General features: G+C 37.2%; 1 protein-coding gene across 2 annotated transcripts in view; it reads right to left on the reverse strand.

Moving 5' to 3' along the window:
- The window catches only part of LOC120534249, a 125472-nt gene that overhangs the window by 42505 nt on the left and 59276 nt on the right, over positions 1-23691 (reverse strand). For both annotated transcript variants that reach the window (XM_039761683.1, XM_039761682.1), the window contains 4 exons: positions 19795-19865; positions 18632-18735; positions 13618-13683; positions 5097-5179 (listed from right to left, as the gene is read on the reverse strand). In XM_039761683.1, coding sequence (XP_039617617.1) covers positions 5097-5179; positions 13618-13683; positions 18632-18735; positions 19795-19865 — 324 coding nt within the window. The remainder of the gene's footprint in view (positions 1-5096; positions 5180-13617; positions 13684-18631; positions 18736-19794; positions 19866-23691) is intronic.

The raw sequence follows: 23691 nt of genomic DNA on the forward strand, positions 1-23691 counted from the left end.
GAAACATCCATATAAGCAATCTATTTATATTTTTAGGTCCCAGTTTGTCTGGCATGAAGAAGGGGGTAACAAGTCAAGAAATGTGCCAACCTTGATGGACAAATAGTGAATATTCACAGTATGACCACAAGGAGGTGCCACTGAGCCCCAAACCCAAGACAGAGCAATGCACCACACTCTTTTAGAATAAAATAAAAGATATTTATTCTCACAAGGCACTTTTCAATTACCTTTTCAGAAATTATGCAAAAGGTATACAAATAAATCAAAAAAATCTTCCTCGCTGAGTGTTGCCCACTGCCTCCCAACTCTAACTCTTCGATGTGAGGTAGCAGACTCCTTTTAAGTTGGACCCAGGAATGATTCTGGCATTACACTGTGTCCTTGAGGAAACACCTCCGAGCCAAATAAAGAAGTAGGGACATCCTCCCCCAACAGCGTCCTCAAGGACCCCGAAAGGGCTGCACTTCCAGACCCTAATTCTAATGCATCCCTGAGGGTGTCCCGATTAGATTATCATACGAGGATCACTGCCACCTAGTGTATGGGGAATACAACCACTTCCGATCCTCAGCTTTTCTTAGTGTGTTCTTTAAACCGTACCAACTGGGTACAAATTGATTTCCTCATTTCGCCAGCCAAATTCACTTGTGTCATTGCACTGGTCTCCCGTCTGGATACTGAAAGTATTCTCCATTCCAGCCCATTCTCCTTCACCAATAAGAATTTTAATCATGCATACTATGGCATCATTAATTTTTGGACATTTTGATATTTAACACCATGGTCTAAAGACTAATTACTTGATCTGCCTTTTTTTGAAAAATGTTTTAGGATGTTGGGAGTCTTAGTGTTCAATTAAAATAATTTTGGAGGTCTACAATCTCTCCTTGCCTTCCCTGTGCTTTCTGTCACTGGCCATGTTCTCTGTTTTCAGTTACGTGGCTACCGCAATCAACTGTTGTTATAAAGATGGCAATCTCTGGTCATCCTTGCTAAATGGCACTTCCACATATACTTCAGTGTTGGGAGATTTTGCTTTATTTTGTGGAATTTGTTTTTAGTGTTGTGTATTGGGTTTCTGTGATTGACTTTGTAGTTTGTTTCAGATGTACTGGCCCTTGCTTTTTTGCACGTTCTCTTTTGGCACTTTTGTCTGGTCCTTCTCTTAAGATCTCATAGGGGTGCACCTGTCTTACTGCGCCATTAACACCTCTACAGCAATATGCATTGATTAATTTGGTCCTAAGTATCACGGCATTAAATGGACCAAGAACTGGAAACATTGGAGCTTTGAAAACTGTTAATGTCTGCAAATTTCTGTTGCAGCAGGATAATCTGCATGTTTAGTGAATTTCAACTGCTTTTCTTTATGTGTGAAACAATGGCTAGGATCCCAGAGTATTCAGGAGATTAAGCTCCAGGCTGTTCAGTATAAATTTAATGGCATAAAAAGGGAGAAGAGACGGTTAATGCAAAATAAATTATTAATAACTTTTGTAGCAGTACTGAGGACATTACAGGAAGAGCACATGCAGATTGCTTAATGATTCAATGATCACCTGCTATGTCTATGTACAGGATTGCTGTGTTTCTTGAATTTTCTACTTATGTAAGTTATCATATAAGCAGTCAGATATGAGGGATCTATATTGCATATGGCACAGACATTTATTACAGATTACACATTATTCTGATAAATTTTTAGCTGTAGCCTTGTCTTTAATTCGTGTCTATACAATATAAACTCAAACACACCTGACCTCACCTACATGACGAGAACAGGAGTTTTACTGAACAGTCAGCATGGATTGAGAGTAAAGAGTTCATGTTTTACTAACATACTGAAATTCTATGAGGAAGCAACAAAAGGATATGATGGAGCATATGATATTATTTATCTTGACTTCCTAAAGGCATTTGATAGGGTGTCACATGAGAGGTTGAGCATCAAACTATAAGAAGTGGGAGTTCAGGGTGTAGGGCGTAGGGTGTGGATGGGTGCAAAATTGGCTCAGAAACAGGAGGCAAAGGGTTTTGGTATGAAGAACCTTATCAGAACTGGGTGATTTTAAGAGTGGCGTTGTACAGGGGTCAGTGCTAGGACCGCTGCTATTTTTAATATATATATAAATAACTTTGATAGGAATTTAAATATCAAGGCAGTTAAGTTTGCAGATGATACCAAGATAGGTTGATATTCTGGAATCCATTTACTCGTTACAGAGGGATTTGAACAGCATACAGGATTGGGTAGGTTTGTAGAAGATGAAATTTAATGTAAGTAAACACAAAGTATTACATGTAGGAAATAAAAATATTAGGTTTGAATATGCAATGGGAAGGCTGTAGTACTAGGTTGTTGTACCGTGTTAGCCATTATGAATGTAGAGAAAAGCCAAGCAAAATGACACCTTTTATTGGCTAACTAAAAAGATTACAATATGCAAGCTTTCGAGGCAACTCAGGCCCCAGGCTAAAAATCAAAAGTACACCTCATGAGAAGGATTTAGGAGTTGTAGTGGACTCCATCAACACTATCAACTTCCAGAAAGTGTTCAGAAGCCATTAAGAAGGCTAAGAGAATGTTAGGTTATGTATCAGAACATGTACAGTACAAGTCTAAGGAGGTTATGCTCAAGTTTTATAATGCACTGGTGAGGTCTCAGGTTACAAAAATGACATAGTAGCACTGGAAAAAGTCCAGTGAAGAGCGACTAGGCTGATTCCAGGACTTCAGGGAATGAGCTATCAAGAAAGATTAAAAGAGCTAAGACTTTTCAGTTTGATCCAAAGGAAATTAAAGCGGTGACTTGATTGAAATATTCAAAATTATGAAAGGAATTAGTACAATGGATTTAAGGGTAAATTTCACACAAACATTAGGAGGTTTTTCTTTACACAGTGAACCATGAATTAAGCTACTAAATAGTGTGGTATACAGTAGGGCTTTAGGGGCCTTCCAAACTAGACTTGATATTATTCTTGAAGAATTAAGTGCATAGGAACAGCAAGCTTTTTTGCTGAATGGTCTGTTCTTGTCTTGATTGGTCTGTGTTGTTTTTTGATCCAGTTTTTGGAGTCTATCCTGGCAGCAGTAAACAACCTGAACAGGTGTCAGTCATTCACCAGATAATCTTACGCATATTCCCACTGGAGCCAGTTTGGAGAGGACAGTTAAGGTAACCTCCATGTCTTTTCTGATGCAGAAAACTTGCAAACTCCACAGAAAGATGGAGCAGGCCTGGCTTACAAACCCAAAACACTGGATCTATTTGGCATCAGCACTAGCCTCTGTACCACTCTTCTGTAAAACAGTTTTGAAATATTACCTATGAAAACATTTTCTTAAAATAGAACTATTGAGCTTTTATAAGCAAATAAGTAACAGCTTATATATGTGATAAAAATATCTGACACATTAAAATACATAAACAACAAATATTTTTATTAAAGGAAATTTATAAAGAAATAGTTACAAAGTTATGGACATCTATCTATCTATTTATCTATCTGTCCATCTGTATGTATGTCCCACTGAGTAATCTGACTGGTCAGTTTTGATTTTGGTCTCTTTGGTCAGTTTCATTGTAATTGCTAAGGCAAATGCAATCAAGACAGGAAATGCCAGGCAAGAGAGGCTGAGACCCACGAGGACACAAAGGAAAGACATAGGAGGAATGCTGAGAGTCGCTTTCAAACACAGGGAATACTTTAAAGAATTCAAATGATGCTTTCACTGTGGGTAATGGGGGCTAGTCCACCATTGGTGATAGTTAAAAGGTAGACAGCAAGCAAACAAGATGTCCTAAAATGACAAAGTCTGAGAAGTGAGCTTTACACGAACATGCCTGATAGAGGAAGAGCACACACAAGGGTTCTGAAGAAATGTGCAGGATGAATGCCTAGGGTATAATAGGACAAGAGATATAGAATATTTTTAAATGTATTCTATTACCTGTCTTTGAGAGTTAACACAGCAGGTTTTAATATATATCCATCAGGATCATGTCCAGGTTTGTATGATTATCCATAACGCAAACTACAGTGCATCTATGGCTCAAGGTGACTTTTTAAATATGGCACACATGACCCTTTCAACATGCCATAAGTGTTTTTCATTCACAAATAATGCCACAGGCTTGTACCATACAAACATACACAGCCAAGACAATCAGCCTTTTTTGTGTCTCAGTCATGAAAATGTTGCCTTTTCAACTACCTATGCTATGCTATAGGTACAAAATGTACTGCAGTATCTCTCATGCAATAATTTAAGTTAACTGGAAACTCCAAACTGGCCTTCCTTTGTGAAAAATTTAACTGTATGTGGGGGTCTCTACTGCAACTTATTCACTACAACAGTAACAGTAAGTACACTGATAAATGTGTGCCATTTCTACGCTGGGTTCTTGCCTTTTTGATCATTACTGCCAGACTGGCCTGTGGCAAGTTAGGACAATAAATGAATGACTGAATATGCATAGTCTTCTTAACATTCAAACAGATACATAAAATTCTAGGCTGCAATTTTTTCCAAATGTAATTTTTTTTTACATTTTGGCAGCTAGTAAAGGTCAAGAATATGCCTCAGATGATCAAGGGTGAATTTGTTCATAATAGCCAAACACATTAGATATCCATTGAACACTTCACATTTTCAACTGCATAATCCATTTTTAGTGTATTTCAATTAAAGTCACCCCAATTAATTTTTCTATAATGCTCTTCACTGAGTACAAGATCAGAACACTTACAAATAGTTACCCGTCTCATGTAGGAAATTAGTGAAACATACATTTGCCTAAATACGTAAATGATATTAAATACAGAGTAAAAGCAATGACTGTGGTTAACATTAACACATCAAGACAATATAAAGTCCATTAACATGATAACTGAGAAATGGCCAGTTGACAACATAGCACAAGTAAATATTGTAATGCCATGTACAGTGCTGTTAAGCCATGCCTGTTACATATGCAACACTGCACCTAAAAAAGAGGCACAGACTGAAGATTAAGGCAGAAAATATAGGTACACACAGGAAGCTGGCTCACAAAGACACCCACAAATGTTTTTAGTTTTATTATTACCTTGCCAAAAGGTGCTCAAGATCAACAGCTCCCATGGGGATACTGAACTGAGTTAACACTTGTCTGAATGCAACTCGGGAAATCTGTAATGATACAAAGAGGAAAAGGTTTTGTGCCATTTATTTCTAAAGACAATTAACTTTTATACCTAGATGTAATAATGCAATGCAGTCTGGAACTGCCTGACAGTTCATCCACTTGTTCCCAAATTCCTGAGTTGCTAGGAAATAATTATACAATTTTAATTGTCCTGCAACTTTTTTACTGAAATAAATGACTGTCAGCATGCTATAATAGTTAGATACTCATCAGTCTGATTGCATTTTAGAAAAGCTAAGCCATGTACAATGAGAATCAGTGTTCTATTTCTGAATAGTGGAAATGTATTAACATTTAAAATTAGTAACAAGTGCACTAAACAAAACTTTCAACCAATAGCTAAGTTAGCCAAATATCTGATCCAAATAGTTTTTTTAAATAGTGAAGGTTTCCCCTTCTAGATTCCCATAACCCTCAGAGGGCAGAAGTGCTTATGACATATTACTAAAGATCTCAGGCATTCCTCACCAACACTACAGGCTACCATTATGTGGCTAACATTACAGAACCAACAACACTTGTGCCACTGGATTCAGTGACTATTTTTAACCTCAGGTTACTCAACAACCACTCATAGTGATAGATATATGGTATTGCATATTGTGATATTTTTGTGACCCTGACAACCCCCCAACTGTGCTGTGCACCAACACTCTGTTAACACAGGCAGGGTCTGGTTGCTGTCCACAGCAAGTTCACAGGCTCACCTCATAATGTGTCTGTCAAGTGTTGGTTGATATGGGGAAGATTTAATGCTGGCCTGGCCGTATGCTCATTTTCTGTCACCTCACTTGTGCAGGAAGGCTATCTGTTCTTTTGATCTAAGAAGGGAGCAAATGCGGGACAACATCACAGTCCCTGCTTGCATACTGCATGTGTTTAAGTGACAACTCCCATTTGAAAACATGCTTTGAGAATGTCCCTGCCTTCACGACAATAAAGCTGATTTTTTCAGAAAACCAGGAGTGCTCTCTTTCTTTCTTGTGCAAGTCTGTGACCCACACATCACAAAATATACTGAGGAGACTATAGTTAGAGCTTACGTAATTTCCCAAAACATTGTCAAATTTGTTTTAGAGTCTCTCACCAGTGTTTGGTTTGTGCAGTGAGGCATTACAACTTGACAAACACACGGAAAGCATGTAAGATGCACCTTTACCAAATGAATTCTGGATGGATCTTAGCCCCCTTTCTGAGGTCTTAATTCAAACCATCTGTCATAGCAAGTCAAAGGACACATTTATTCAGCTGAATGTTCACTTAATAATGCCTCAGATTTCACCATACACAAGGGAGAGAAGGGGTTGTCATATTGGAAGCAAGCATGTCATTTGTCAGTGTTGCCAGACACTATGGGTGCTCTACTGTGACCCAACCACAGACAATGTTTCAGCGGAACAGACAACCAATCAAGATCTAGTTATTCTTGAATGACAACACCAGATCAGGTGTCACAGACACATCAGACTGGTCCATATGATAGATTGGTTCAAATCTACCACACTTACTGCTGCTGAAACAACTGGAAATACATTGCCTACATTAGTGTGCACAGGTTCCATGCCATTGGTCTTTATAACTTCATAGCTTCTGACTCTACAGCTTACAATACCATGACACACAGAGCTGCTGTGGACACATCTAGACATGTAATCTTCTGCCTGCCAATGGCTAGCAACTCTGCCTGGGCCTTCTGTAGGAAAAAGACTACACACTTGAAGGCAAATTGGCTGCAAGTGCCAGACACGTCAAGAAGTGAGATGATCACTTCAAGACAACCATTGTTATTGTTCACAATAAATATCTAGTTTCTGCTGTTTTGTTGTTATTGAACTGGTTTATTTTCCAACTATTATCATTCTTCAACAATGAAGAGTAAAGTTTTAATCTAACAATTTTATTTCTATCAGTATATTTGTTGTGTTTCATGTATCTATACTAATAAAAGGCAAAGCCCTCACTCACTCACTCACTCATCACTAATTCTCCAACTTCCCGTGTAGATAGAAGACTGAAATTTAGTAGGCTTATTCCTTACAGCTTACTTACAAAAGTTAAGCAGGTTTCATTTCGAAATTCTACACGTAACGGAACGGTCATAACGGTCGATAACGGTCGACAACATCCGCCATGTTGAACTTTCTTATTTATGGCCCCATCTTCACGAAATTTGGTAGGCGGCTTCCCTGCGCTAACCGAAACCGATGTACATACTTATTTCGATGGTATGATGCCACTGTCGGCCGCCATATTGAACTTTCCAACGTCACTAATTCTCCAACTTCCCGTGTAGGTAGAAGGCTGAAATTTGGCAGGCTCATTCCTTATAGCTTACTTAAAAAAGTTAAGCAGGTCTCATTTCAAAATTCTACGCGTAACGGTCATAACGGTCAACAACGTCCGCTATGTTGAACTTTCTTATTTATGGCCCCATCTTCACGAAATTTGGTAGGCGGCTTCCCTGCGCTAACCGAAACCAATGTACGTACTTTTTTTGGTGGTATGATGCCACTGTCGGCCGCTATATTGAACTTTTCAACGGTCTTTGTTACTTATGGGCCCATCTTCAAGAAATTTGGTACTAGGGTTCCCAACGCTAACTGAATCCTACTTACGTACATATATACGTCCATAGCCTGCAGCTCGGTCACAATGTGAGGCGGCATTGGGTCCCCCATCCCAACACCTCCCACGTTGTTGGCTGCCTGCCTATATAAGGCCGTCTGTCGCTCCGGTCTCTACATTCTCTTCCTTGCTTCGCCACGGGATTCACGTCTCCCTGCTGATAACTACAGCCTTTTTATTTAATCCACGGCTTCTCCGCTGTTTTATTGTTCGTTTATTACGATTATAGTTGTTGTGTAGGTATTTTAGACTTACTTTACATTGTTCAGGTACCCATTTCCTTTATCATTCCAACCGTACCCCCATTAACATGTCTATCGAGGTGATCACCATCGATCAAAGAACGGTCACTTACCGATTGGTTTCCATGCCCGGAGATGGCAACTACCTTTTCCAATCTCTTTGTTACATATTGCACGGCCATATCAGGTTCACTCTTGATATCCGGAGGAACATTGTGTCTTATGTATTGAATGACTGGGACAGGTTCAAGGTGTGGACTAATGATGGTACAGGAGATAATTATACTACACAGGAGTACTATAAGAGTGAAATGCTTAAGCCCTTCACCTATGGTTCTGCATGTGAGTTGATGGCTGCCGCTGAATTGTTCGGTTGTCGCTTTCAAGTGTACCAAAATGGCCAAATATTTTACACCTTTCGACAACTGCCAATGCCTCTTAAACATCTTAGATTCACAGGTGACGATTTCAGTAGTGGACACTTTGATGTTTATGAATGTTTAAACTCTCAAAAGCTGGATGTGAAGTTATCGATGAAACCGGTTGTATGAATGTCACTTCAACGGAGCAAGTCCTGCAAATACTGTCGTAATTGAAACAAACCATGAAACTCAAACCGATTATGACAGCAGCAATCCAAGCTGTGAGATTTCAGACAAGATTACTTTTCACATGGCCAACTGTACGTTCCATGCTCAAGAGTAAGCTCAGCGCACAGCTTGGTCATATTACAACCGGAGGGCCGAACTGACAATGTGGTTTACAAAGAGATCCTTCACAAATAATTATTGGTATATTTCCCTCAGTTTAAAAAGGTTTAATTTTCTTCTTAATAAAAATATTAAGGCTTTACTTCGCCGCTGCGAAGCGCGGTATTTTGCTAGTAATTTATATCCATTTCATTTACCTTATATAATTTGTATTGTTGTCACTAGTTTGCTCAAGACATGCAAGTAAGAATTTGACTGTATTAAGTATACATCACAATAAACTTGGTTTGAATCCTACCTGGCAGGTAGAAAATTCTTTGTTAGTTGTGGTAATTACAACTCAAAGACACATAATATCCTATATGGTGTTCCACAAGGCTCTATCCTGGGTCCGCTGCTCTTTTCAATCTACATGCTTCCGTTAGGTCAGATTATCTCGGGGCATAACGTGAATTACCACAGCTATGCAGATGACACACAACTGTACTTATCAATAGCACCTGATGACCCCGACTCTGTTGTTTCACTAACACAATGTCTTACTTGTATTTCTAAATGGATGAATAGTAATTTTCTCAAACTAAATAAAGAGAAAACAGAAATTTTAGTGATTGGCAATAATGGATGTAATGAGGTTATTAGAAAAAAACTTGATGCATTAGGATTAAAAGTCAAGACGGAGGTAAAGAATTTAGGGGTAACTGTTGCCTGTAACCTGAATTTTAAATTGCATATTAATCAGATCACTAGGACAGCATTTTTTCACTTAAATATAGCAAAAGTTATACCTCTTATATCATTGAAAGATGCTAAGAAATTAGTTCACGCTTTTGTTTTCAGTCGCCTAGATTACTGTAACGCACTCCTCTCAAGACTACCCAAAAAAGACATAAATCGTTTGCAACTAGTGCAGAATGCAGCTGCTGGAATCCTAACTAGGAAAAGAAAATCTAAGCACATTTATCCAGTTTTGATGTCACTACACTGGTTACCTGTGTCATTCAGAATTGACTTTAAAATACTGCTTATGGTTTACAAAGCCTTCAATAATCCCGCTCCATCTTAGATATCGGAATGTCTGACACCTTATATTCCAAATCGTAACCTTAGATCCTCAAACGAGTGTCTGCTTAGAATTCCAAGAGCTAAACTTAAAAGAAGTGGTGAGGCAGCCTTCTGCTGCTCTGCACCTAAAATCTGGAATAGCCTGCCAATAGGAATTCGCCAGGCTAATACAGTGGAGCATTTAAAAAACTGCTAAAAACTCATTACTTTAACATGGCCTTCTCATAACTTAATTTTAATTTAATCCTGATACTCTGTATATTCAATTTATTATCATAACTATTCATGGTGACTCTAAAATCTGTACTAACCCCTACTCTCTCTTCTGTTCTTTTTCCGGTTTTCTGTGGTGGCGACCTGCACCACCACCACCTAATCAAAGAACCATGATGTCCCTACATTGATGGAGTAAAGGCCAGACGTCCAGGTGACCGTCATCATCAAGTCCTTCCATGAGAACCCTAAATACAAAGAGGACGTTTCATTTATGTTAGGTAGAATGCCCAGAGGGGTCTGGGCGGTCTCATGGTCTGGAACCCCTGTAGATTTAATTTTTTTCTCTCTAGCCATCTGGAGTTTTTTTTTGTTTTTTCTGTCTGTCCTCCTTGGCCATCGGGCCTTACTCTTATTCTATGCTAATTAGTGTTATCTTATTTTAATTCTGACTTTGTCTTTTTTTTCTCTTTTCTTCATCATGTAAAGCACTTTGAGCTACATTATTTGAATGAAAATGTGCTATATAAATAAATGTTGTTGTTGTTGTTGTCTGATTTGACCATGCTTCCCTTTAGTCTTCACTAAATATTCTGAAGTACATCATTTATTTAAATGAAAGACCAACACCTTTAAGACTTTTGAAGAGCTGGATTAGGTCTTCAGATTTCACTAACACATGTGTTAAGGAGGCATTCTCATGAGTAGTGTATTGATTGCAGTTTCACCCAAGACTGAAAGGTGGCACTGTCAGCCACATGTTTTCCTCTTTCATCAAAATGCCTGAGGCTCCGAATGTTGAGGATCCTGGATATTACTTCTGCTTCCATGTCTAGCCACATAAGCTCCATATAAAGACCTGTATCTCCATTTATTGCTAGGGAACTTGAATATCAAATTATTTCAACTCACTGTGTTTTTTTTCCTTTTCATTATAAGGGGATCAACCCCAAACCTTCATCTGTGTGTACCTACTTCTTTTACAGGATTTTATTCCTTTAGTATGTTAGAATAGAACATGCCTGTAAGTCCAGAAATGCATTTGATCACACTTCTCTATACAGAATGTTCTGCTGCCATGTGTGTTTTTAAATTGTGCCCTAGATCCCAAATATCAGTACCCATTAAAAATTTATTTTCTCTGTATGTGCAATGAAAAAGGATATATTGCCTCCATACAATGCTATCACCAGTTCCTTTTGAATGTCAGTATGCTTTCGATGGAGCTGTTATAGGACAGAGAGCCAACAAAGGATGAAATATTAGAGGTCTGAAACTTTATTTTATTGTAGTGAACGAATTCATCAACAGCACATATCCATCAATGGCTCTGTCTGTTATTTCAAATGTACATTATTTGTCTAGGTTAGCAGTGTCTACTGAATAAGTATGTTAAGAGCATGTATAAATTGTCTTCTTTTATTCCAGCGAGTGAGAATTTTTAATCACTACTATTCTGTGTTAATAAATGAATTCACATACAGAGCATCTTGTGCTCTTTGTGCAGACATCCCGTTTATAATACAGTACTTGTCAGTCTAATTCTATATGCCATACAAAACTGACATCAATACAGATGTGATTATTGAAACACTGGTGACTTTAATAGCCAGTTACACCGTAAAGATGTGTAATCGATAAAGAAATGGACACATCCCATAGATTCTGTTGTTTTCCCTAATGTGTGCTCAGTGTAGGGGACAGAATAACATATTTTCTTGAATATGTTCGTTATTGCTGCTGATTAATTGCCATTAGCACTTAACATGTTAAAAATTTCTGCAATTAACTTTTTTAATGCAACCCCTAAATATGATAATTTAATTCACTTAATTTGATCGCACTTCACATGTTGTTAATAAAACAGCTCCAAATGAATCCAAGTTTATTAATAGTAATTATTTTATTAATATAAAATACTGAGAATTGTATTGAATCAATAAGTGACAGGATTCGATCTGTATTTTCATACACATCGTTTCAAATATACACTAGCTGTTCAAAGTGCAGAGAACAGCAAAAGAACAGATAAAATCAAACCAGTCATACAAGTGGCGTGGAAGAGTTTCTTTTCTGTGGCACGCTAACACTGCAGACAGACAAGCTCTTTATACTCTGTGGGACAGCACGTCAGCATTGCAGCATTCACACATACGTAGATGAAAAAAAGGTTACACCATCCAGTATAGCGGAATGTCCAGAACAAGATGACACATGCACTGTAAACATTACTATGGTGATATCTACTAATACATTTCTGCCCATAAAAGAGGCTGTCGAGGTATGGGTCTGAGTGGAAGACAAAATGTCAGTGAGTCAGCCCTGCCCCTGAGGAATATCTGACCTGAAACAGCACAGTGCATGTGCTACGCAATTCTGACCAGCTATGGTGCAAATAACACAGAGTGAGATTGCTCTATTCATTATTCCACACTTGGACTTCCCCCAAAGCAGACATGGTATGTTTTTGTTTAATTAGTTGTATGTAATCTACTGTAGTCTACATCATAACCTTTATTAGCCCATATTATACTAGAAACAATTAAAGTAGGCAATAATCGTGCACATTTATCATGTTAATACTTCCATCCATTTGGGCTGAAGGTTAAGATAGTTAGATTTATTTTCTAATTCATAAATGATACATTCTATGAGAATGTGCAGTTTAAAACAGCTAAATAAATAACTCTATCATGCTATTCTGTATGATTCATAACCATAGTACATATGTTTCCCAATACGACCAGTATTGTGAACATTTGAGTTCTGTATCTGGATATCGTTCCTTGAAACACCAATGCTAAAAAATATACATATATTATTTGTGATTATGATATGGCTCAAAATAGAAACAAACTTTTAGTTATTAACTTATTTATGGTTCACTATTTATTCAGTTGACTCAATTATACAAAACTATTCAATAATCTAACTGAAACAATTAAATATGTTTAGACAAGTGATTATTAAAACTGTTTTGTATTAAAAATTAATCACTGTAGTTCAATATGCTTGAAGGAAATACAATAAACTGCAATTAATATGCAGATAATTTTGATTACATTTTTTAAAGGTGTGATTAATCATTTTTAATGAAACTGCAGCCTAATGTTTTTCTTTTCTTCAGTAGTTTATACAATCCTTCGATATTTTTCATTATGAGATTCACATACAGTGTTTGCATATTCTCTGAATGTCCCCACGTCAGCTTCCCTCCCAAAATGTGTGTGCTAGATTGATTGATCACTCAAAATTGGCCTAGTATGAATAATGGACATTAGTATGTCCTAAAATGAGCTGGCATCCCATCCAAACCAGGTACCTACCTTGTGCCCAGAGTTGTCAAAATAGCTACTGGTGGGATTTTTTTCTAGGTAATCTGGTTTCTTCAAAAATTCCAAAGACATGAATATGGGAGAAAAACCAGATTAACTGAAGAAACCCATGGAGATATGGAAAGAATATGCAATTGATTGGGCTGAGCTACAGAAGTACTAATTTCTACTTTTTAGATATTAATGTAAAAATACATTGAATTATTGAAAAGAAACTATAAAAATAACTTACATATCCTGTCCTTTCTTTGTCATGTTTAGCAAAAGCATTCAGAACAGAAACTGCAGATTCATTTAACTGTAAGAAAGTACAGAAATTAGGTTTAGTTTAGCTTTTGGTTTCTTTTTCAAGATGTTTTTAAAGCACATAAAAAGAACAATTTACTGGAGCATTCTATTTAATACATAACAGACATAAAAATGATTACGATTTTGTTTTCTAAAATCAGTACAACCCCAAAGTACATAACTTACCAGAGATGCAATATTGTCCTCTTCATGCAAGTCATCCACTCTCTGTACTACTAAAATGGTGGCTCAGTATGCTTGGAATCTGCATTCTCCGACTTTGTTTCTATGGATTGCAATGGCTGCTGATTTTCTTCAACTGATCTTTACCACTGAATTAGGGTTTGTTACCCCTAACCGATGTCCTTGCAGAGGAATGTTGTTCATTTTACTCCAGCATTTTCCCGATTTAAATGAATTTTTGTGTTCTTTACACAATTTGATAATGATACACATTGAGAAAAGATGCTGTATAAAATAAACATTTAGTTGCTTGACTAAACAGAATGTTTTGGTAACACTTCACAACTTTGCTTCCAAGCGCTTACATCTTTTGTCGCTTTTTAAAATGTAATGCAAACAGAACTTTTATTACAGACTTGTTACATACTTTAGCAGTAGATGACTAACAGATACACAACAGGATGGCCCTAATTCAAATGTCATCGGTGCGTTAGAAGTCTTCTTAAGAGGAAACAAATCATATCTTAAGGTCCTTGAACATATCAACAACTGACTAAGATGCACCTAGGTAGCCCCAATTCTAAATTGTAACCAATATCTCTTTACACAGAAACTTTTGATATACAAGCATTGAGGAGCTGGCAGGACAATGGCACCAGTTTTAAATTCCCTGTCTTTCCAGAGCCATTCATATAGACACATGAAACCTGTGTGTAACGAATCCAAACTGCAGGTCACATTTTATTTACCACATGTAATAGAAAGCAATTGCTTTCCTCAGATCAAAAATGCCATAAAATGTAGTCCCTTCACATGCTTATATCTAGGTTTATTTAAAGTCAGTTCACTGCAGCTGAAATCCCACTGTGGCAGGGCATCCCCTGATTTTAATGAGGAGAGAATAATTACCATTGACCCTGGTGCAAACACTGCTTCAGAAACTTCAGATCTAGCTCAGGAAGAAACTCCCCAGCGCCCAGCTTCATTTAAAGTCATCTGACGCAGAGTGCATCTAATTACTACTGAAGGGATGAGATAAACTGCTGGCACCACAGTTTGAAGCTGCTGGTCTGACTTGAATTTTATGAGCTTGTTTAGCCACTGACATGTTGTAGCTGTTAATAAATATGATTAATGGGTCTGTAACAGTAAAATCTTAGCTGAAATCAATGAGTGTTCAAAGAGGCTAGAGGACAAAGACAATGCTCTCTGACAGATATCAAGTTTTTTTAGCTAGACTATACTGTAGCTTGGCAATAAAAATATCAATAGCTTAAGAGGTCTTGCACCAAAGTACAGGACAAACCTAAGTACACAAAGAATAGAAATTATACTGAAAGTAGATGTTCCTACACAGTTCTAGGCATTTGTACTTGCTTAATTATTTAAATTGTGCTTAAGGTCATATATTTAAATACTAATTAGATATGCAGTAGTTTCTAATTATGTTAGTTACCATGGCTTGACAATGAGTTTGAGGAAAGACTAATTGTTGGGAATGCTTGGCAGGACTTCTGAAAAGAAGACTGCTTTACCGACTCATGTTTCATTAAGATACAGTCATAACGGAATCAAAGTCATGGGCACAGATATCATCACTTAGGAGCAAGAGTAGTTGATAATCACAGAGCATGATGTTCATGTATTGATCTGAATTGCAGGTAAAGATAGACAACCAACTCCGGATGGTTTGCATGCAGATATCAATGTAAAGTGCAAGAAAGGAGTTAAGTGAAAAATTTGGGTTGTTGTCCTATTAAAGAAAAACCTTTGAAAATAAAGTGGTTCAAAAGCGGTTCAAAAACACCTAAGTGGTCTAATGAGCAGTGGAAAAACATTAAACAATCAGACAAGTCATCCTGCACTGTATGTGTGATGACACAAGAAAAGTTTCTTTTCTCCAGGCTCTGTAATGGTATGGGACTCATATTCCTGGTACGGTTTATGTCAACTGATGCCACTAGAAGTTTAAGTTAATGCTCATAAAATCAACCAGTTTTGAGTGAGTATGTTTATCTTATAATAAGGCGTTTCTGTGTTCACTGCAGAGGAATCTCCCAGGATTACAATGCTTCCTTCCATAGAACAGGAGTGGTCAGTGAATGATAAGAAGACCAGAATTATGGTGAACTATGGTGCAAGCTATATAGCATGGCAATTCCAGTCACTAGATCTCAAATTATCTGAACACTGAAGCAGTTACAATGATAGTGTTTTCCGTTTAGTCTCAAAACACCAAGTCATTGAACTTCCTATGGAAGGAGGTTGTCATTTCATTGCAATATCAGACACTTGGTAAAACCATAAGCAAGAGGCTTGCTTTATTTTGTATTACAGCACGTCAAGCTTCAATAGCTTTGGGGATTGACTGAAAGCTAGTAGATACTCAGAATGGATAACTGCTATTGGTTTATCTAATCTGAAAAAGGTAGGTATGGTAAAATGTCTGTAGCATTACAGTCTTACCCTGTTATAACCTATATGATTTTTTTTGTAGCTAATATAGATTTTTTTTCTACTTTTCACATAGTCCTCTGCTATCAGTGTCCTACAACAACTGTTTATGGCTTGTGACATTGACAAAATATAGATGTAAATTGCATAGACTCTGCTTTAATTTGAAAGAAAAAAAACTGTGCAAGATACGAACAACAATGACATTCACAGTTTATATCACAGTCCACAACACTTCTTCCTAATAGCTTCCAAACTGATTTCTAGCTCCAAGTCCTTTTGACAACTTCTGTTACCCTCTATTTTAAAAGGTATGTAAACATTGTATTCTTTTACTAGAGATTAAAAAATCAATACAAGCCTTTCTCTGCAATTAAACACCCAAAATAACTAATTCAAAACAAATGAATAGAAGGAGACCATGAACAAAAAGGACAGTACACAATAAGCATACTTTAGAGTCACTAACTTAGCTGCCATGAACATGTCTGGTGAGTAAATTAGAAACTGGAGAACCAGAAATAACCCACAATGACCATAATAAGAATGTGCAAATTCCCCAGAGATCGCGACCTGATTAGAAACTGAGCCCAGCTCTATGGAGAAGTGACACAACAGTCCTGAACAGTACTGATCTCACTGAAGCAAGACTTGGAAAATGTCCATCAATCCATCCTCTTCCACTTATCCGAGGTCGGGTCACGGGGGCAGTAGCTTGAGCAGAGATGCCCAGACTTCTCTCTCCCCGGCCACTTCTTCTAGCTCTTCCGGGGGAATCCCGAGGTGTTCACAGGCCAGCCGGGAGACATAGTCCCTACAGCGTGTCCTGGGTCTTCCCTGGGGCCTCCTCCTGGTTGAACATGCCCAGAACACCTCGCCAGAGCCACCTCATCTGACTCCCTGACTCCTCTCAATGCGGAGGAGCAGTGGCTCTACTCTGAGCCCCATCCGGATGACTGAGCTTCTCACCCTATCTTTAAGGGAAATCCTAGACACCCTGCAGAGGAAACTCATTTCAGTCGTGAGGGTAGGAACATAGACTGGTAAACTGAGAGCTTTGCCTTACGGCTCAGCTTCTTTTTCACCACGACAGACCGATGCAGAGTCCGCATCACTGTGGACGCTGCACCAATCCACCTGTCGATCTCACGCTCCATTGGAAAATGTCTATTTTTTTAAACACATGACTCTATATCCTGCAGATACTGAGATTGTTTGGTATATGTTGGCCTCTCTTACATGTTTTCTGTCAGTCTGTAGCAGACTAAGACAACTGTGCTGCTCAAAGGAGTGCTGTGTGAGGTCATTTCTATGCTCATCCATCAGGCTCTATAAAGAGTCATGTTGCATGTGTGCTGAATGGTACTGAGCTGGTCTAGCAGACATCTTAACAGACAATGACTGACATCCCGTTGTGTAAAGCTCTTATTTTTAAGTATGTTCAATTCTGATCACTTTACACTTTGTAAATTTCCACACTTTGTTCATCTACAGATAATTAATGTTATCTATCTATCTATCTATCTATCTATCTATCTATCTATCTATCTATCTATCTAGTTGGGGGTGATGAGATCATCTCTCAGCATTCAAATTATATTCCCCATATTTTTAGATTACTATTAAAACAAAGAAAACTGATGCTTCACAATTTCTGATTATTTTTATACCTCTGTGAAAATAATAATAATGATACATTTTAGTTGTATAGCACCTTCTCCATGCTCAGTCTGTTTCATGAGTATTCAGAAGGATATAAAAGGAATAAAAGTATAGAAAAAGATTCCTAACAATGGGTACAAATTAATATGAAACATTAAATACCAAATAATATAGTAGGTTAAAATGGGAGGTATTTTCTGCAAAAGAGAAAATTAAAATTATAAAATTAAAAAGCAGTCTCTCTTTTGCAATTTCATTTTCAAAGTCTGTGTGCAAGAATGCTGTGAAATTAAAATAAAATAAACTGATTTTCATTTTTGCAACTTCATTGTTATTCAAGCTGAAAATAAAATGGCAAATGGGGTTATTTCATTTTAAATTTTAATTTCTGCAGCATTCTTGCATGCAGACTTTGAAAATGAAATTGCAAAAGAGAGACTGCATTTTCATTTTAATTTTCTTTTTTGCAAAAATATGCCTCCCATAGATTATTACATGAAATACACAATTCAGAATTAGAATAGGAATTTGTAAAAAGGAAACAAATACAAAACATTACAAGAAAACCATTATGAAAAATAACAATTTCTAAAAGCTTATGCTTAGGAATATCAATGGAAATATTAATTTACTATCAACTATGAATCAGAAACAATCACCTTTTCTTTTAAAAGATTAACAATGTCATCAAAGGTCAAATTTCTAACAGATAATTTCCTTCCATTTCTTTCCATGACAGATTTTCCTGCTGTCTCATTCACACCTGGGGGAAAACGAAATTAAAATTAATTTGCATAGTTTGGTATTTTTCATATTCCACAGTATACATTATTGGTAATGTACCATATTAAAAATGCTTTTCTAATGCCTGCAATATGATGTTAGTACAGCAAGAACTTGAGTTTGTTACAGTGAAGGTCTTATTAGCAGCATAAAGGCATATATGTTAAAAGGGATAAAAGGCAAAGAAAACAAATCATTAGCTTATTCTTTTGGTGCAGGGATGTCAAGACATTTAATCAATAATGAAGAAAGAAGACTCACTGCCTTAGCAAAAAGACTAAAAACTACAGAGTATAAGTCCTTTCATTCCTAGAATCATTTATTCCTCGTTTGTTAGAATCCAGTAACTCCACTCATGCAGTGAATCACAGGATGTGCTGCTGGGTCTGTGGTGTACTGTCGACAGACATGATTTCCAGGGGCTGACACCTTTTGGTTCTCATACTGTAATCAGTTTCAGAATGATTATACTGTACTGGGAGTCCTTGTGACTGACTTGAAAGCCTTGAAATCTCATGAAGGGACGACTCACTTTCAAAATGATGTAAACCACAATGTAGCAGAGTTAAAACTCTGTAAAAGACATGGATGAATTTCTTTCTTAGTGCATATATGTAGCATCTCTTTAAATGAGCTATAGAAACAGTTCAACCAAGTGTTTTGTTTAATAGTCATAGCAAACGTTCAGCCAAAAGTGCTATTTAAATGGAGCCCTAGGGAGATGCAGTGTTGGCACATGTTCTGTGTCTCTTACTAATTAGGTAGAGCCAATCATTTAATAAGATAATAAACTAATTATTCTAGCAAAGGCAGAAAAATAACCCGCAGATGCTGTGGCTCACTAAGACCATCACCGTAAAAATACTCTAAGCATTACAAAAGGCCAACTAATGCAACTGAAGTACTCATCATTTATTCCCTTCTATTAATTAGAGTTGGCTCTAAAACATGGCTGTAATTATCTGAAAGTCACACAATTGCAAGAATGATAAATAGTTTTCCCATTTTTCTAATAATGCAGTTTGTGGTGTTTTTTTACCTTGACATGGTATCCTTAGCAGCTTGCAAAGAAAATCTGTTTTGATAGCATCTGCATTATTCTTGTTAAGCCTGGAGGAATTTAAACACAGCAATACCACAGTTCAGCTTGTGTTAGTCTTAAATTATGTCACTAATATATTAGTTATTTCAGCCTATATGCTCTTTATTTTTAGTGCAAAAAATCAAAAACATGTAAGGCATATAAAGCAAAATAAAAATGATTAGGGCTGTCAGGTAGTTATTTTAATAGCCTCACTAAATCCTTCCATATTGCAGCTTTCAAGTTTACAGCAGCTATTGTGGCCTCCTTGAATAGGAAGCCCTATCTATAATCAGTACATGAAAAGCATACTTCAAGAACTTTAGAGTCATTGATGTCCATAAGACAGTCCCAATGTTTATAGCTATTATCTTATTATCACAGCTCTTTATAGTCACCTCAGTGACTGATGTCTTCAGCATGACTTAATGGGATTCAGTGCCCCTTATGTCATTGATGACGCTCTTTCTAAAGTTGAAGCTGAACTGCTCCACAAATTTAAACATTCCTAAAAACACCTCCATAACTCATTTTTGCTTTCCAGGTCTGCCTAGCTGCTGCAATATCTTTGAAAGTGTTGATTGGTTTATAACTTTTCAGGACATAAACCTTCACTTTCAACTGGATGGCTACTAGAAAAAGAGTATTCTGGTCTTATATTCATGAAGATCAGTACAGGTTCTGTCCTATCTGCAAAATACTATTTTAAGGCTTATGAGACAATGATAAACCAGTCTGTGTGTGTGTTTCTGCCTCTACACATGTGTAGTAGCAGATGTTTCTACAATCGTTCTTGTCAATGTTTATTAACTCAGCAACAGAAATGACTCACTCTGTTATCAACACACTAATGACGAATTATTTTGACCCTAGAATGCTGCTGACTTCAACCAGCATTATACAGTACTATCAGTATGCTCTATTTGTGGATACAACAAGCTGGACTTACTCTATCCAAATGTTAATGCCCTTAAATGTAAACCTGTGGCACAGTTGAACAGTCCTGACTACATCTTACTACCAGCAAAAAGTTTGTGATTTGTTATAATATGCATTGTTTTCTTGATGTTCTTTAAAGTTTTAATTTCCTCTTGTAGACAAGAATCTATCTATCCATCTATCTATCTAATGTAATAAAGGCAACATGATAATATTCATTTGACTTTAGCTGACTATTGGATTTAGTCTGAACTGGAACAATTTGCTGCTACAGGTGATGTGGCTGATTTGAAAGTAAATACCTCAAATATGAGGCCATTGTTCTCATATGCAAATCAGCAAGTCATTTTGGGCCTCCTATGGTATATTCAAATCTGACAAATAGTCAAAAATGGACACCAAATCATTCAGGAGAAATAACTGAAATATAGTGCATTATTGTCCCATCTATGGAGATTCTGTGTTTAACTATGGTAATGCATCTATTTTCTCCAGCTACATAAGTATAGTTAGAATAGTGGACGGAAGGAGCAAGTGTATTATATGCATTTTCATTAAGGCATTTACACTTTGTCTCAGTATTATCAATGACACATTTAGGCCAAGATAGGAAGCCATTTCACTGCAAAGCCAAACTCAAGCTTACACTCATAATTTACAGTCATCAATTAATGTGAATGCATATCCTTAGGATGTGTCAAGAAATTGAAAATACCCAAAAAGAAATGGGGAGAACATGCAAATCATATAAAGGCAATACATAAGCCAATAAATCTTATCAGTGTTCTTGGAACTGCCACTCTAACGAATGTGTGATCCAGTGCTAAACGTGGAACAAAATTACCAGTGGTACCCTAATTATACTGATACTATGACATTCAATCAAATTTTATAAGGGGGGGGGTGCGGGGAAATCTCCAATAAAGATTTATGAAGAGGTCTGGTATTCACTGGTACATGTGAAGGTGTAGGTCCTGTTCCATGGTCCTTCCAGATTTGGAAGCCCTTGAACTCAATACTGTCAGTGATGTATCCAGATAAACTGGGAGATGGGGATAAATCACACTTGAAGCAAGGGGAAGGTGCAAAGTGCAAAGGTGCTTTTATTAAATCAAAAACAAAACCAAAGCAGTATCCATAATGCAATGCTTCAAAAAAATCCATAAATAAATAATCCATAAAAATGGGTGCAAAAAATGGAGGTTAAAAATCAAAAAATAATCATTTAAAATGAGGTTAAAAACAACAGGATGGAAGCTGTCATTATTTTAAAAAACATGGTGCCTTCTTCATTCTAACTGGTGGCTCCCCTGCTTCTCCCATACGGGCCCTGCATCATGGGAGTCACCCTATCACCAGGTGCAGCCTACTCCTAATTGGTCCAGTTGCCTTCCGTCCCCTGGCTACCCACAGCTCCCTCGCAGGACCAGATCAGGGGTTGGCAGAGTTCACTGATCCTTTCTTTTTTTTTCCTCTGCTGACCAACCAGGGCAATTCTGCCCGACGACATCATTTGCGTTTCCGGGCCCGATCACATCATATCCGGTTCCTGCCCAGATGACGTCATTTCCCCTGTCCGGCTTTAAAACTGCAAAATTTTGTCTGTCACCTCAGTTCTGGTTTGGACTAATGTTTGTAAAGACCATTGCTCAAATCTTTGCCTTTTTTACAGCCAATTTTCAAGAATACAAGGTGGTTGCACCAAACCTTTTTGCAGTGTTTTGTGAATCATTTCACAAGAGTCTCTTGTGAAAATTAGCAAAGAGGTGCTGGTACTATATATTGAAACTGGATGAGGTGCCGACCCACATTAAATACTTGTACGATCCACCTAAAATCATGCAATTTACTGTTTAGAGTATTTGGAAATTTCATGTAACAAAAAATGTCCTTGGATTAGCACTGACCAAAGACCTATTGTTCTTTTTATAAATATTATTTAGTGGCTTCTCTTGTACTATTTTATTATGGACATTTATCATCCATTTTCCATATGAAGTGTTGCCAATTTTGTAAGGTGTTACAAGGGTGAGACTGACATTAAGGTGGCCAGACCAACAATGGGATTATTAAATATGTACATATATGTGCATTTCAATATGGAAGAAGGGTGTTGCCATGGGGCAGTAATAATTTAACTAGAGGCACTAAAAAGACAGAACACCCATTGTTCAGTAGTTGACAGGACATGATTCTTAGTGGAAAATGCTGCCCTTATAACGATAAGACTTAGTGGACTAGCAGGAGACAAGTGAAACCCTCTAGCCTGTTAGATGGCAATATATCTGATAGCTGTAACTGTGTATGGCATTTAAGTTCATCCTGTTGTTCATTAAACCATTCCTGAATTGGTTTAGCAGTGTATTCAGGGATATTATCATCCTGGAATGGGGAAACAACATGAAGGAACATTATTTGTAAAATCTGATGAACCTGGTCCTCTAAAATGCTCTATTCCTTGACCATTATATAAGCATGAAGAACAGTTTTTAGATTACTCTAACAACTCTCCTGAAATGGCTGCCTACGCCATTCTGGATCCTCCAACTCATTTAACAATTTGCAACATAAATTGTGGATTGAAGGTATTTTGTGTCTTTCTCCTAATGTAAACCCTTCCAGATGGAGGAAATTGTGTGTAAGATGACTCATCAGACCATATACAATATATGTTTCCATTGTCAGTGGTTCAGGTTTGTGTTCCTTACATCAGGTTATGCATATTTCTGCATTGCCGATGGATATACTCTAAGTAGTTTCAGAATTTGATCCTGCCATAACATCCAATTTTATGAAAGTCACAGCATACGTTTTTTACTGAGAGTGTGTCACAGATGTGCTGATTCACTTCTCTGGTAATTTCTATGGTTGCACTTTTTTGGCATTTATCAACTATTCTGTAAAGTGTTTGCCTAT

The sequence above is a fragment of the Polypterus senegalus genome, chromosome 8 (assembly GCF_016835505.1).
Source record: "Polypterus senegalus isolate Bchr_013 chromosome 8, ASM1683550v1, whole genome shotgun sequence".
NCBI classification, from domain to species: Eukaryota; Metazoa; Chordata; class Cladistia; order Polypteriformes; family Polypteridae; genus Polypterus; species Polypterus senegalus.